Raw genomic sequence first — 16611 nt, forward strand, 5'->3', positions numbered from 1 at the left:
TTACATTTCTCTTCTTCACATGTAACTATATTGTAACCAAACTTAACTACTAATTTTTTAACTCTATATTTCATATCGCGCCTATGTGCATTTTTGCATAAGGCATTCCCCATGGCCTGACTTGCCCACTCCTCTTATCTTCTTTCCACTCTTGGTTCTGATATCTACTAGTCTTCTCCAAAAGCTTTCCCCAGATCCTCCCAGCTATTTTGTATTCTCTCTCTTCTTACATATTCCTAGACCTTTTTCTCTGACCTTTCCTTTGTCTCCTTCACTCCCAATCTTTTTACACTTATCTGGATTCATTGTGTATACCCTCCTCCACCAGAATGTAATCTACCTGAGGTCAGAGATTGTTTTATTGTTGGCTTTGTAGCTCCAATACCCAGCTACATAGTGTCTTTATATACTAGGAATTTAATTAATTGAAGCTTGAACTTCTCTAATATTTTAATCAGTTTGTATTCCCTAAACAGCCTCCAACAATTTGAAGATAGGGCCACAACCTCTACTGGGTAGTAAAGAGGAAAAAAAGTCTGAGATGAATCAAGATAATCCAGCATGGAAAAATCCGTATAGGGCAAATTGAAAGTGAGCTGAACAGAATCTAGTCAAAGGTCTTATAATGGATTGGAACACCATTCTTATTAAATTAAGAGTGATGATAAAAGGAGAAGCTAATTTCCCATTTAATTTCCCATTCACATCCACAACTCTGACATCATAACTTTAGATAGCATTTCACTTATCTGACAGTGAATGGGGATAGGAGTTGTATGGCTGCAGAGGAATGCTGTCTGTTGTTGATGTTTAGTCCTTTCAATCTTGTCCAACTCTTCTTGACCCCATTTTTTGACCCCTCCTTTAAGGAGAACTTTTCTTTCCCAGTTCCTCACTTCAGGCATTCCAATAGGTCCAACTTTTTCCTTAGTTATTGCCCTCACTCTACCCTGAGGGATGGAGGAGGATAGGGCTTTCTAACCAGCTAGGGAGAGGAGAATAGGAGAGTCCAGCTTCATTTAACCTTTTCCCTGCTTTGAGCCCTCACCTGATAATCCCAGCAAATGAGGAATTTCTCTCTGTTTCTTTCTCTCTTTGTCCTTCACCAACTCTCACCCCCTTCACTGCATTTAATGTCCTCCTCAATACATACACACAAATGAATACAGTAAGAGTTTTTATTAGAAAAAATAAGTGCCAAAACAGAAATCAAATAATGTCTTAGAAAAGTGAAGGCTCAGAAGAGCAAGGCAGAGTGAACTAAGGGGATGGGAAGGTGAGAACTTCACCAGTTTTTGTTTTCCATGTTAGACAGTCTTCACCTTTCTTCATTGGCTCCAGGTTGCCCCGTGTCATTCAGCTGTAGTCCTTTTCCCGGCATCTCTCTTCTTGATAGGACAGTCCCAACTTCAACTATTGCCACATCAGTAATGGCATCAAGTATCCCACAAGGTTCACTGGCTTTCTATCCTCTCTTGTTTTTTCTCTGTTTCTCCCCAGTTCCAGGTCCATACTCCCAGAGTTCCTCTTTTCTCTCTCTTCTTTTTGATTCTCGCGAAATTTCAGTTCTCTTTTCTCTCACAGGAATGATAGGCACCTTCTCATCAGTTACGGTCTCGTGGTTTTCAGGATATCAGGCAGGAGGTTCCAGGAGCCTCTGTTGATGATATTATCTCAGTGCCATGTTACATCTAATTTACCTCATGTAATCTGTGTAACAACCTTGTAAGGAAGGTAGTACAAGTGTAGAGGGCCTGACTAAGACAAAAAGGTCTTAAAACTTGATTTCCCAAAAGTCTTAAAATCAGAAGAGCATTGGAAATTCTTTGTACTATATTTCCCAGAATGCTGTACGTGTAACCATTGCATGATGATGTCGACAAAGACTCAATTGATTCTATGAGATGGAATGTTAAGGGAAAGAAAAAAAAGGATAGTTTCTTGTCTATACATTCCTTGACAGTCTAATTCTTCATTTGGCCATGTCACCGTGCTTTGAGCTAAACATACAGCCTCCCTGGAAACATAGCCCAGAGTATTTCTGCTAATAAGAGATACTCTCTTCACACCGCTGATGGGAAATGAAATTTTAGAAATTTTTCTCCTTTGTCTTGACATCTGTAAAAATATTAACATCCCCATTGTACAGATGAGAAAACTGATTGTGGATGCCTGACCTATCAGAGGTAGGCATGGTGGTGAGCAAATCAATAGTTCTATGCTTGAATCAGTCCTTACAAAGTCTTTTTCAACTGAGTGGAAGTCAACAAAGATAGAAAAGAAAGATTAGCCAGATACCCAAAACTGTAGTAGCAGAAAGGGAAAGAGGAGGCAGGAACACCAGAACAGTAGCCTAGGCTATAAGGCTGAATGTTTCTTTGTTTATTTGAGCAGAACTAGCAGTTTAGCACTTGACATTAAAAATACCACATGACATTTCTAAAATATCTAGGTGAAAACATTAGACCCAATTTATTATCAATCAATTTAAGAAAAACTCCTTTCCACTTATACATCGTAATGCCTTTTATGTTAAAGAAGGAAGAAATGTTTAAATAAAGCATCTATTTCATTAAAAAAAAAACTTTCATTTTATTCCACTGAGCATTTCCCTCACTGTCTATTACTGAAGAAAAACAAAATATGAAATTGTAACATATCAGATCAGCATACGCCAGCGGTCACCATTTGGTTTTTTATCAGAAATGAAGATAACACGGGTTAAGACTAATGCTGCGCTGACCTGAATGGGAAACCTAGTACCATGAAAACAGAAAAGAATCCCTGCAATACTAATTAAGCTTCTTGATAAATACATGAAAGAAAAGGAAATACAAGATCGATACTCTCCTCCATTCATTCCAAATTGTTTTAACCCATCTGTTTCTCTTTACCCTTTGGGAAAATTGGCAGCAGTGCAATAACGTTCTCTTAAACCACTAGTTTCCTCAAAATTGTAAGGGGCTGCCACTTTGCACCCAAATGATTTGTAGGCCATAACATTTAAAAGAAGATGCTGAAACTACTAAAACAGTGGGATAGGACTCAGATCAGTTTTTCAGATTCAGAAACTAATAATTGACTTTTTTGCATTTAATTTTATTTTTTCTCATTTACATGTAACAAAAAGTTTTAATATTTGTTTTTTTTTAACATTTTTGGTTTCAAATTCTCACCCTCCCTCTCTATTCCCTCAATGAGAAGGCAAGCACTTTGATGAGGATTATACATGTGCAGTCATGCAAACCATTTCGATGTTAGCCATGTTGCAAAAGAAAACATAGACCAAAAAAGAATAATAGTTGTGGTATATCAGAAGAATTTATTCAGTCTTCTTTATACGTAAAGGAGATAATAAATAATAGCACTCACCCCCCAAGATTGTTGTAGGAATAAAATTATTCTGAAGTGCTTAGCATAGTGAGCACAATATAAATGTTGACTATTGTTATTTGTTTTTGGAACGTAATGACATAAATGATTTTCTAAGAAGACTAAGTTAAAATTTTATCCAACTGCATACATGACATCTGACTTGAGAAGGACTTGATGTGGGAAATGATTAATGTAGACCCCTGGTTAGTATTATTAAGTTGAGTTTGATTCCATAGGGGCATTGATTATTACTGTTGTACTTGTCTACTGATATACAGTTTGTCAATCTAGTGAATCCATTTGCTTAACCAATGCCTGATGAGTAAATGGCCAAGCCCAGTGTGGTGGGGGGTGACTCAATGGTATGGAAAGTGTCCCAGCTATTTTTTTATTATACTTCTACCGTTGTTATCCCTTGGCTAGGGAAATGGCCCTATGACACTTGGTCAACAGGTCCTATGATTATTTGACCAATGGGTAACCCTATCTTCTCATTGCAGGATCTGCCTACAAATCTATTCCTCAATCTATTGTCCAACATGGGACCAATGAAAGACCATCAGCTCTGGTATATTTGGATATCCTCTACCAGTTAATTTATCACAAGCATAAACTGAAGATTCTCCTGGAAGGTCAAAATACAGGTCTATCAACCAATGAGACTACATATTTTACTTTGCCTCTTCTATATCATCTGTACGTCAAGCTCTACAAAACTAAGCATTTAAGGAAAGGGGCCATCTCAGACTGTGAGGAAGATCTAAGGTCTTCATTAGAGGGAGCCATGGACCCTTTAATAAAGTGCTATTGGCTTGGATCTCTGCCTCATTTTCTTTTCTTGTAGATTGGGCAAGATTGAATCCCACATTGAGAAGTTTGGTGTTACATTTAAAAATAAAAAAACCCATGTTTTATTCTTCTAGTTTTTCTTGTATTGTAGAATTTGGGAGAATATCAGACATGTGATTGACCCAACTATGCCACTATGATGTCTTTTTCCAAAGATGATTAGGGAAAAGAACCTATATGTTCTAAAATATTTATATCAACTCTTTTTGTGGTGGCAAAGAACTGGAAATTGAGGGGATGCCTGTCAATTGGGAAATGGCTAAGTAAGTTGTGGTATATGGGCATGATGGAATTCTACTGTGCCAAATGTGGCCAAGATCAGAAGGAAAGCAGAAAATTGGCGTAAAAACCTTTATAGACAGTTTCTCAGATAAAGGTCTTATATCTCAAATCTATACACGTGTGTGTGTGTGTGTGTGTGTGTGTGTATGTGTGTATTTAAAAACTTCTATATAATGGTAGCCATCTCTGGGGGGGGGAAGAAAAGAAGGTATTTACATGATAAATCTATTATATATTTAAAAGGAATAGCAAGTTGTTCATAATAGATTTGCACTTGCATTGCAATCTTTTTTATTATTGTTATAGACATGCTTATCTCATTTCACAAATTAAAATAAAACATAAAATTTTTAAAAAGAAAAATTGTAATAATGAAGTATTTTTTGCATTAAAAGGTAGAATTCTTATGATTTAGTAAGAGTTTTGAGCCCCCTCCCCCAGAGTTGTGATCTAAATTTTGTAACTGTGCTTAAGTAGATAAAGTTATAATATCTTATCAACCATGTGGAAGAATTTATGTTGTGAAAGTCTAACTCTAAAACAATGTTATGGGGAGAAATTAAGATTGTCCTATATCCTATATGCATTGTTACCTTGAGAACTTGCATAGAAACTGTATCTATTTTAGCTACATCTGTTAAGACCTAGAAATGAGCTATATTTTGAGAGTCCCAAAGTTAACTCTGAGTAGGGACAATAAAAACCAAATAGATATAATTTGGGGACAACCTCTATAATATTGATCCAAGGAGTCCAACCAGCATTTATTTAGTGTTTTCTATGCAGAGTGCCAGGCCTGGAGTCAGGAAAGACTCATCTTCCTGAGTTCAAATCTGGCCTCACAGACACTTACGTGTGATTCTCGGCAAGTCATTTAACTTTGTTTGCCTTTGTTTCCTCATCTGTAAAATGAGCTAGAGAAGGAAATGGCAAACCAGTCCAGTGTCTTTGCCAAGAAAACTCCAAATTGGATCACAGAGTCAAACACAAGTGGAATGACTGAAATAACAACAACATGTACCAGCCACAGTACTTAGCACCAGGGTTACAAAGGAAGACAAAAATAGCCCCAGCTGGAGCGAAGAGAACGGGGCTTTAAATGTCAAACCTTTGCCTTTTGATCTAGAGGCAACGGGAAGCCCCTGAATCTTTTCAGCAGGGGCATGGCATGGTTTAGGAATACCAAGATGGCAGTTAAGTGGATGACAGATTAAAGATGAGAGAGAATAGACACAGGGAAGGCAATTAGGAGGCTAGTGCAATTGTCCAGGTGAGGGGACCTAAACTAGGGTGGTTGCTTATGAGAGAAGAAAATGGATGTGAGATAGGTTGTGGAGGTAAAGTCAATGAGATTTGGCAATAGATTGAATGGGGAGGGAGGTGGGAGTGAATGAAAGTGATGTCCTGAAAAGAAATAAGTAAGTTGGGAAGAGAGGTGGGTTTGGGGGAAAAGATAATGAATTCTATTTTGGATATATTAACTTTTGAAATGACAAAGGCAGTTAGTGTTGTCAAATGAAATGAGGTCAGGCTATGGTAGATTTGAAGACTCAAGATCACAGAGGAAGATTAAGTCAAGTACCTTGACTTGAAAATGAAAAAGTCAAATTAACAGTTTTTAAAAAAAAACCTTAAGTCATTTTTTTTCCTGTTCTCTTTTACATCATGTTGCAGAAGCAGAAGAGAAATTAACTAGATGCTTCTTTGTTGGGAATGGGGCTGCTGCTTAAAATACTCAGTTTCTATCAGTGACATTTGACAACCCTGGTTAAGAACAAATTAAAAGAGTCACCAAGACTAAGACAGAGACAGACTGAAGGAAGTTATAGGAAGGAACTTTACTTCAGTGTGGAACTTAGTAATATTACTACGAAAATCATGTTAATTTTCATGCAAAATCTTATTTTATCTTTCATATTTGGACTTCATCTAATTTTTTAAAATGTTTTTCATGACATCTTAATAAACTGTTTTCTTGGATAACAAAAAAATTTCACACAGTTCAGTCAGTATGCTACAGAGCTATCACCTCCTTCATATGTTCTCATTCTCTCTCCCTCTCTCTTTCTCTCTCTCTCTCTCTTCCTCCTTCCCTATTCTCAGGTGTACATATCCCTACATAAATTAATGTGAAATAAGAGCCATCTCATGGAGCATGCTCAGAGCTGCCTTTCCTGGTTCTGATCCACCACTTGTATTGGCCCAGCACTTGCCCACACAGAGGATGATGTGTGACTGACTACTTCAGGGCTACTAACCCAGCACTGAAAGGAATTGGCACTTTGGTATGACATAGCAAGCTTTGGGTGATCCTTTGGTCATCAACCTGCACTACAACATGGGCATGGGGGCAGGGTACTTCCTCATTTGAAAGGAGACACAACTTCTGACTTACTCTCTCCCATGAGGCAAGTAGTGATCTGTCTCTAGACTTGTGGGATGGGGGAGCGGACTTGCAGGAAATGAACTGTACTCTTCCTCCCATCCTGCAGTGGCTACTTCCATGTGGAACATGGGCTCAGTGTGGGCCCCTGGCTTCCTTTCCTTCTTTTTGTTTCCTTTCCCAAGTACGTTATTGAACAGCAGTCTCAAGATGGACATGTTTTGGTCTTGTCCAGGGGTTGTCTAATCTATTCTTAGATCACAGCCCCTTGGGCCAAATGGCTTCCTGAGGAGTCTGTAGCATCATTCACAGCTCTTCTTAAAAAGTGCATGTGTTTGGGGTGGTGGGAACAGGGGAAGGGGTATCCAGGTTGCTCAGCACAACCATATGGAATCTTTAGAGCTCAGGCCTGAAATAGAAGAAATAATAACTACCCATTCTAGCCTGCCTTTAGGTCAGAAATAGACAGTAGAGGGCCTAACCTTGACTCCCAAGCAGGAAGAAAGGTGAGAACCAAGCAAGCAGGAAAAAGGGATTCAGTAGATCATGTGGGTGCAAACAAAATGCTGCCAAATAAAAACATATCAGATCCCAGTGCTAGGATCCAGCAGAAGCCAGAGCAGCAATAGATTCACAGCTCCAAGAGGTCAGCTGGAGAGACCAGAGGAATCTAGGCACTTTTTCTATGTGATAGCAAAAAGGCTTTTTCCCTTTCCAATTATCGAGGTGGGCTGGTTTTTGTTCTTAGGTTATAGTGTTCAAATCAAATCCCATTTACCTAGCATAAAACCTTACTGGCTAGCAAAAATGCTAACCTGTGTTTACATTATACCAAGTTTATAAGTACAGAGAGAATAAGGGAGAGACCTTTCTTTACTGTAAAGAAGCAAAACGTTTGGTCTCCAGGAAATGATCTAGGGGCTTGGGGCTATCAACTATAGTACAAAAAGGGAGAACTTTAGTAGATTGTGCAAGCCTGGCACATGAATTCAGAATTCTGCTACTCCCAGGAATAAATCACAAGCCAGTTTAGAGTCAAGCTAGAGGGAGCAAAATGTGGGTGAGATCATTTTAATTCTTGAACCCACAGGTCCTGTTACCGGTATACCAGGCTCAAAAAGAAAGTCCCTCCCATGAAGCAGGAGAGAATGAAACAGGGGCAGCTAAGTGGCCGGATAGAGCACCGGCCCTGGAGTCAGGAGGACCTGAGTTCAAATCCGACCTCAGACACATAACACTCACTAGAGTCATTTAACCCCAATTGCCTCATTGAAAAAAAAAAGAATGAAACAAAAGTCATATCTCCCCAATTCAAGTTGTTGTTCATCCTTCTTTTCTGAAGAGGACCAATGATATCATGGGGCAATGTCCTGACTTATGAGTGAATTGGATTTAAATGAGGCAGAGTTTCACAAAATCATCAGCCTCACTCTCTCTTCTAGAGTCATCAAAGTCCAGCAGAAAGACAAAAGTCAGGATCACTGGTGATGGCCTAGGATGCAGTGGATGACTTTGGTGTCCTGAATTTCCAACCAAGCTCTAAGCCCTCCACAGTGTCTACTTTAGTTGCCTTCATGGCCATTGGAACAAATTGTTCTCAAGCACCCATTCCACTGGGGGAGAGGATAGTTTAGCCTGCCTTCTTCGCTATCACCATCAACTGCTACATTTTGATGGTGTTTTAAGGTTTACAAAATTCTTTGATCACAATAACCCTATAGCATAGGTACTCCTTCTCGGGTTATTCACACAAGGAAACTGAGGCTCCAAGGGATAAAGTGAATTTTCCACAAATCCACTGCTAGTAAGTGTTGAAGCTTGGATACAAACCTTCATCTCCTGATTCCAAGTCTTGCCTACACCATGCTCTGAGTTTCTCTGATGTTACCAAAACCTGCAAAAATGAACAAGGGGCCAAGATGATCTCTCTCCCAGAATGCACAAGGAGGAAACACTCAGTGGATGGAGCCAAGAGGCACAGACCCAAGGCTACTGTCATCTCCAATAGCTCTGGGGCCCAGTTACACTGTCTTTCACCCTCCTTCCAACTTCGTCTCTCAATCATGAATCTCCCACATGAGGACAGCTGATTCTCTCATTTTGATTGATTAATTCCTTGAGGAAACAGAGGGAATTCCTTCTGCCTCTGGGCCAGGAGAGTAGATTTAAAAGAGTGCATAATCTAAAGATGGTCAGGTTAGGTTTGACAAAAGGGTAGTAACACTGAAGGAAAATGAGAACACATTGATCTGGTCAGAATTCTCCACTAAAGCCACCATCCTGGGAGCCTGAGTTTCTATCCATCCAACCCTTTCTACCAAATTCTATCTCTTCCTTTCCAAGAACAGAGAATACATTACCTCACTCTGTACCATGCCTGGCCTTCCTTAGAATTTCCCGCAGTGACTCACCTGGGAAAAGAGGGTGGGCAGATTTCTGTTCACTTCTTCTGGTAGGTCTAATCTCTGGGGAAGGAGAGAAGAAGAAGAAAGATAACTAAATGAAAGCTACTGATGGAGATGGGTAGCTGGGTCACATAGAGGATAGAGCATCAGGCTTAGAGTCAGGAATACTCATCCTCATGCATCCAAATCTTGCCTCAGAAGCTTATTAGCTGGGTGACCCTGGGCAAGTCATTTAACCCTGTTTGTCTCAGTTCCTCAACTATAAAATGAACTGGCGAAGGAAATGGCAAATCATTCTAACATCTCTTCCAAGAATACCCCATATAAGGCCAAGAAAAGTCAGACTCAAGAAGAGAAAGGAAATATGAACAAGGAGAGCAGAGTCCCTTATCCTGTCCATAGGTCTCCCTCTTCTCTCCTTTCCAATGAATGCTAGAGTAAGAAAAGTCCCTCAGGCTAGTTAAGAGGAGAAATGGGGAGGGGTAGGGCAGGAGGACTGAAGCCCATATACCCTTCTTTTGTCACTAAGCATCATCTCTGGTTCATTTAGCCCAAATCAACCCCTCTCCATAGATCCCGTGGAGTAATAAACTCCTATTTATATAGCACTTTCAGGTTTATAAAGCACCTTCCTCCTAACAATCATGTGATGTAGGTAGAGCAAGTAGTATTGTCCATATTTTTCAGATAAGGAAATGGAAACTTAGAGAGGTTAAGGATTTGCCCAAAGTCACATAGGTAGGGGCAGCTAGGTGGCACAGTGGATAGAGCACCGGTCCTGAAGTCAGGAGGACCTGAGTTCAAATCTGGCCTCAGACCAAACACTTGACACTTACTAGCTGTGTGACCTTGGGCAAGTCACGTAACCCCAATTGCCTAAAAAAACAACAACAACAACAAAGTCACATAGCTAGTGTCAGTTCTAGTAATCAAACCCAAGTTTCTCCTGCTTCCCATTTCAGTGCTCTTTCCATGCTGCCAATCAAGGTCTAAGTAGAGCCTGAGGCATGATTGGTGGTAAAGTGGATAGGTCTCTAGTCCTGGAGTTAGGAAAACCTAAATTCAGACCATTAGCTGTGTGACTCTGGGTAAGTTGTTTAACCTCTATCTGCCTCAGTCTCTTCATCTGTAAAATGAAGACAATAATACCACCTACCTCCCAGGGTTGTTGTGAGGATCAAATCAGATAATGTGTGTAAAGCACTTAGTAGGCACTTAATAAATATGTGTTTCCTTTCTTGCTACTATGGAAAAAAAGAGAGAGAAGGTGAAACATTGATGATACTAAATACTACCTCTCCTTGGGCCAGGAGAGAATTATTGAGAAATTCCTCCCTTGCCTACAGTTCCATTAGCCCTGTTGGTTATTTCTGCCATCCAACAGTCTCTTTTATCCAACTCCATAAACAAACTTGTCCTCCGTACCTGGCTTTGCCCGCATCTGCCTCCACAGCTGAGCTCCAACAACAACAAGGATAGCAAAGATGAGGCCTATGCTCATAATTAGTAGCTCGACCTGCAGAGGTTCATGGGACAAGAGGTTGGGTCCAGGGGGTACTTCGGTTGGTAGCTCTGAAATGGAATAGAGTGTAGGTCTCACCAGAGAGAGGGTGCAGGCATTTTTTGAAAATAAGGAAAGCTTCAAGGGAGGAGAGCCATGGATCAATCATTTCTGTAAACTCTTTAAACCCACAATACCCCATATCTGGGGCACAAACCACACCCATGAATCAAAAGAAAAACTCCTGTCCTGGGATTCCTACCTATCCTCTCCAAGATCCCCTTCCAGGATGCCAAGTATCTCTGGAGCCGAATAGAACAGTATTCCTCCTCACGGACTTGAGGGAATTTCATTTGGAACCAGTCCTCCCATTTCTCCTTAATTCTCTTAGCCGCTGGATGGGTTGCAGTCCAGTTGAGTCTCTCCGGGTAAAAGGTCAGGAAGTCTTGCCCATCAAATTGGAACCTCCAGAACCCTCTGGTGCTATTGTTGCCCTGGAGCTTACACCCCAATGTGGCCTGAAGGGTGTGAGAGCCTGAAACCACCCACCCCTAAGATGAATAACTACTGCCCATCTTCACCTTGTTGCTTGGTGTTCAATTAGGGCACAGCCTTCTCCCTGATCCCCCAACCCACCCATACAGGTTACAAGGGGACTCAGATTGGGTCCTTTTGAGATTCTAAAATAGACTCCATGGGGAAGGGAGAAGGGAAGGTCTGACATGGCCCAGTAGGCCCATCGTCCTATCCCTGCCCCAGTCCCCATCTCCCATAGCCTTCACCACCACTCTTCCCATACTTCTATCCTTCATACTCACCATCACTGCTGTCACTCTGGTAGTTCTGTCTCAGAATGTCTTGAAGGGTCACTCTCAGCTCTTTCCCCATCTCTTCAAGGTCCTGGGTCACCATGTCCCAGACTTTTCTCCCTTCCTCTGTATCATTCCATGGTTTTTGCAGCTCTGCCCTTCTACTCTCCCCATCATAGTGAAGGAAGAGTTGATCATTTATATAGCCAAGGGCCATGTAGAGAGGTTCCCTGGGTTCTGGCTGGGACACAACGATAAGATCATATTGAAGAGAGGCAGGCCCTAAGACATAAAAAGACATAAGGGTCAGCATTTTCTCCCAATAGCTCACATTTACTCCCATTTCTGATTGCATTCTTTTGTCCTTCCACCCTTCCCAAATTAATCTATATTTTCATCCTAGTTGGATTCTAGTGGGGTATGGGTACTGGATCAGTGATTTCATTGGTGTAAAGAGAGGAGACTCCTTCTAGCATCTTCTATGCAATTTATAGTATAGTCTTTGAGTTGTCTACAGCACTGAGAGGTGCCAGGAGCACTAGAAGGACCAGAATTTAACAGTACCTCTGCTGTCAATGGACACAGTGCACTTTCTTTTTTTTTGTCCATAAAGAACACAGAAAAAAAAAGTTAGTAAGATGAAAATTTTTGTTTCAAAGGAATTTTTTTTTTTGCATATATTGAGACCTTGGTCTTTCAAGTGCTATGTGACTTGCCTAGGCAATATGTGTCAGAGGCAGAATTTTAACTTATAGCTTCCTAGCCCGTTCTCTATCATACTGCGTCTCAGCAGCCTAGTGGGGATAATCAATATTTTCTAAACACTTTTTAGGGCAGCTAGGTAGTACAGTGGATAGAGCACAAAGCCTGGAGTCAGGAATACCTAGGTTCAAATCCAGCCTCAGATATTTACTAGTTAGCTGTGTGACCTTGGGCAAGTCACTTACCTCTGTTTGCCTCAGTTTCCTCATCTATAAAATGAGCTGGAAAAGGAAATGGCAAACCACTCCAGTATCTTCTCCAAGAAAACCCCAAATGGACTCATGAAGAGTTGGACATGACTCAACAACAACAAAATACTTTTTTTTAAAAAACAAGTAACCGTTTTATCAGTGTGGACACTTTCCAAATAGATGCAAAGTGATCAGCCTTTCACCTTTAGAAGATGGTCTCCATGAGCTGCCATTTCTTTAAAAAAAAATTTGTCACCTGCTAATGATTTTAAAATTTCCTATTAGTCTCTAGCTCCTTTAGCCCTACCAAATAGTCCTACCTTTCCTTCCTGGGGGAGTGGAGGTGGGGAAAGGGGAAAGAGGAGATGTCTGAGGGTCTACTTGGCCCCTCATTAGCAATCTGATACTAGAAATAGGCCTGATACTAGAGTGAGGAGGGAGCTGGGTTTGAACACTACCCTGTGTGGAGGAATACTGTTTTATTTAACTCTAGAGACAGCTGATGGTGCTGGAAACACAGCACTGGGCCTGGAATCTGTAAGTTTTAAGTTCAAATATGACCTTGATTGGGTTATGGACCTGGACTCTTAAAGGAAAAGACTTTGTCTCTAGAAGCAAGCCAGTCCCTGAACTTTTCAGCTGCCCAGATCACTGGCATACGGCCCTAAGGCATATGGCCCACCCCAGCCCATCTTGATTACTTAATTGCCTTACTTGATACTACTTAATCCCATCTACATCTTTTCAAGGTTGGACCTGGCCCACCCCAGACTATTTACCACTTCTTAATCACATCAAAATCTTGTCATTTACCCTTTTTCATTTTATATATATATAAAACTATCAGTCCCATCCTCATCAAGCTGCAGATTTCCTAAGAATCTAGCCTGCTCCTATTGGTGTTACAATAAACCTTGCTCTGACTGAAAGAAGGCCTGAGTGCTGGAATTCTTTCCAGGCAGACTCTCCTTGTACCCTTAAACTTCGGGGTTCCCAGCAACCCCAAACTGTGTCAGCCTTAGACAGTTACTAGCTATGTGGTCCCAGGCAGGTCACATTCTTAACTGTAAAATAGGGATAATAAATAGCGTATTTATTAATAATAAATTATAATAATAAATAATAATGTGTAATATATATAATATATAAACATATAAAATAATATTAATAATAAATAGCACTTATCTCCCAGGGTTGTTGTGAGGATCAAATGAGTACAGGACCTAACACACAGTGGGCACTATATAAATGCTTATTTCCTTCTTCATTTTTCTATGGAAATACTAGGCATATTTGGAAAGGACAGGTATTCACTTACCTCTTGGAATCTGTTTGAATTTACCTGGTCTACTCTTGATTATAGACACAGAATATGTCAATACTTCCTTAGCTTTGACTATATACATGTTTGTAATGGGGTTTTGTTTTTCTTGCTTTCTTATGGGAAGGAGGGAGGGGGGAGTCAGAGGAAGAGAAGGCAGATGACTTGAAAATAAAATAAAATTTAATTTTAAAAATACCTTTTGTGAGGGGCAGCTAGGTGGCACAGTGGATAGACACTGGCCCTGAAGTCAGGAGGACCTGAGTTCAAATCTGGCCTCAAACCAAACACTTGACACTTACTAGCTGTGTGACCTTTGGCAAGTCACTTAACCCCGATTGCCTCACCAAAAAAAAAAAATACCTTTTGTGAAAATAAGTTTAATATGAATGTATATGTTGAGCCTATATCAATTTATACACCATCTTGGGGTGGGGGGAAGAGAGAGATGGGGAGAAAATTTAGAACTCAAAATCTTATGGAAGTGAATGTTGAAAACTAAAAATAAAGAGATAAATTTATTTTAAAATACCTTTCTAGCTTCATAGGACCTCCTTGAGCATGAATGGCAGTCTGACCACATTCACCATGCTTCCATCCACATTCCTGCCACACACCAAGCCCCCAGTCTCACCAACCCTAGCCCAACAACCATTTTCTTGCTACATTCATTAGCCTTTTAGCCATACTGACCAGCACTACTCCCTAACCTTTGAGAATTCATAATCGAAGCTTGTTCCAGAGAGAGAGAGAGAGAGAGAGAGAGAATGCACCTCTCTTTGCAGAGATGGTGGTGGTGGTGGGGAATGAATGTGGAACATTGCATATATAATCAACTACCATTAATATGTGGGTTAGTTTTGCTGATCTTCTCTCCATTTCCCTTTATTTTTTGTTCTTTTGTAAAAAATGTAATTATTTTGAACTTAAATACTAAAACTTAAATATACAATAAGATAAAAACATTATAAACTTAAATATTAAAACTTAAATACAAAATGAGAAAGGAAAAAAAAGGCATTGCCATGCTTACAGCAGAACGTAAGAGAGGATTCAAAATATACAGCAATAAATTATATTTCATTCTTTTTAAGTAGGAATGGCAATCTCAAGTAGGGAAGAGGAGATATATTTTTGAAAATGAAGGTGATATAAAACAAAAGACATCAATAAAAATTTAAATTAAACAAACAAAAAGAATGCAAAGTTAGATCCATACTCAAATAATGCTTGAGAGCAGGACCTAGAAAGAGGAATAGATACTAAGAGTCATTAAAAATAAATTTTAAAACTTCAATGAAAAACTTGACAAATAAGGTTTTGTTCCCAAGTATATGTGCTTATATGTGAAATATAGCAACTTCCCCCACATTGGTTATCATTTATTTCTCTTTTTTTTTTACTTTTTTTTTTGTGTGTGTGAGGCAATTGGGGTTAAGTGACTTGCCCAGAGTCACACAGCTGATGAGTGTTATGTGTCTGAGGTCGGATTTGAACTCAGGTCCTCCTGACTCCAGAACCAGTGCTCTATTCACTGCGCCACGTAGGTGCCCCATTTTTTTCTTTTTTTTTCTTTTTTAAGAAATATTAACACCATAAAACCCCAGGAGCATTTCCATTTAGGAAAGGGAAAGGAACAAGCATTTTATCAGTGTCAGGCACTGCACTATGCTTTGCAAATATTATCTCAATTGAGCCTCACAACAATCCTAAGAAGTAGGAACCATTATTATCTCCATTTTACAGATGAGAAAATTGAGACAGGGGTTAAGTGACTTGCTTAGGGTCACTCTTTAATTGAATTAGAAATTAGGCCTAGAAGTCACACAGCTAATAAGTGTCTAAGGCTGGATTTGAATTCAGATCTTCCTGACTCCAAGCCCAGGGCTGTAGCTGTAGCATACTTATTCCTTTTTTTTTTTTTGGCATTGCCATCCATATTCCCTGCCTTCTCAATTAAAAACAAGATAAGTATGATCAAGCCAAACCAACCCAAACAGTGGCCATGTCCAAAGATACATATCTTCCTCCACACTTTGATTCTATTACCTCTGTCTGGAGGCTATTTCATCCTAGCTCCTGTGGAGGTGTGACAGGTCCTGGCCTTGATCAGATATCTGAGACCTTCTAAAGTTGTTTTTCTTTATTTCTGCAACTATAGGTTTCTGCCACAAACCAAAAAACTTTCCTTAGGGATGCTAGGCAGTGCAGGAGTCAGGGTACACCTGAGTTCAAATCCAGTCTTAGACATTTACTTATCAGTACTATACTGTGTAAATCGGTTAAGCTTTGTCAGCCTCAGTTTACTAAACTGTGAAATGGGAATCATAATAACATCTACCTCCCAGGATTATAGTGATATGTCACTTAGTAGGCTCTTAATAAATGTTTGTTTTTTTCCTTCCTCAGGCTATATTCCAAACAGGCTTCTTTATGGCCTGCAACAACCCACAATGCTCCCCCCCATCCTCCCCCCCCCAAAAAAAGAAAAGCCTAAAAGTACCCAGTGTCACTTTTTGAAATTCAGTTTCACAACTATTGAAAGCTCCCTAATAACCCTCCACTTGGAATGTAACACCTTTTCAAGGTAACAAAGAAACCTTGGAAATCATTTCAATGATAGTCAGGAAATGTGAATCCAGATTCTATAGCCAGTCTAGAGGGAAGAAAAGCCCCTAACACACACACATACACACACACACACACACACACACACACACACACACACACACA

At 40.0% G+C, this 16611-nt stretch overlaps 1 protein-coding gene across 6 annotated transcripts in view; it reads right to left on the reverse strand.

The window, feature by feature from the left end:
- Positions 1-1164: 1164 nt before the first annotated feature.
- LOC114053449 (hereditary hemochromatosis protein-like) overlaps positions 1165-16611 on the reverse strand; it is a 24616-nt gene continuing 9169 nt past the window's right edge. For 2 of the 6 annotated variants that reach the window (XM_027876530.1, XM_027876526.1), the window contains exons 2-7: positions 11614-11886; positions 11058-11330; positions 10720-10866; positions 9301-9354; positions 8720-8783; positions 1165-1657 (exon numbers count right to left, since the gene is read on the reverse strand). In XM_027876530.1, the coding sequence (XP_027732331.1) occupies positions 8746-8783; positions 9301-9354; positions 10720-10866; positions 11058-11330; positions 11614-11821 (720 nt within the window). In that variant the 5' untranslated portion in view covers positions 11822-11886 and the 3' untranslated portion in view covers positions 1165-1657; positions 8720-8745. The other 4 variants (XM_027876529.1, XM_027876527.1, XM_027876528.1 and 1 more) reach the window with 4 other exon arrangements.

This window comes from Vombatus ursinus, unplaced genomic scaffold (assembly GCF_900497805.2).
Source record: "Vombatus ursinus unplaced genomic scaffold, bare-nosed wombat genome assembly UNPS02014811.1, whole genome shotgun sequence".
In the NCBI taxonomy this organism is placed as follows: Eukaryota; Metazoa; Chordata; class Mammalia; order Diprotodontia; family Vombatidae; genus Vombatus; species Vombatus ursinus.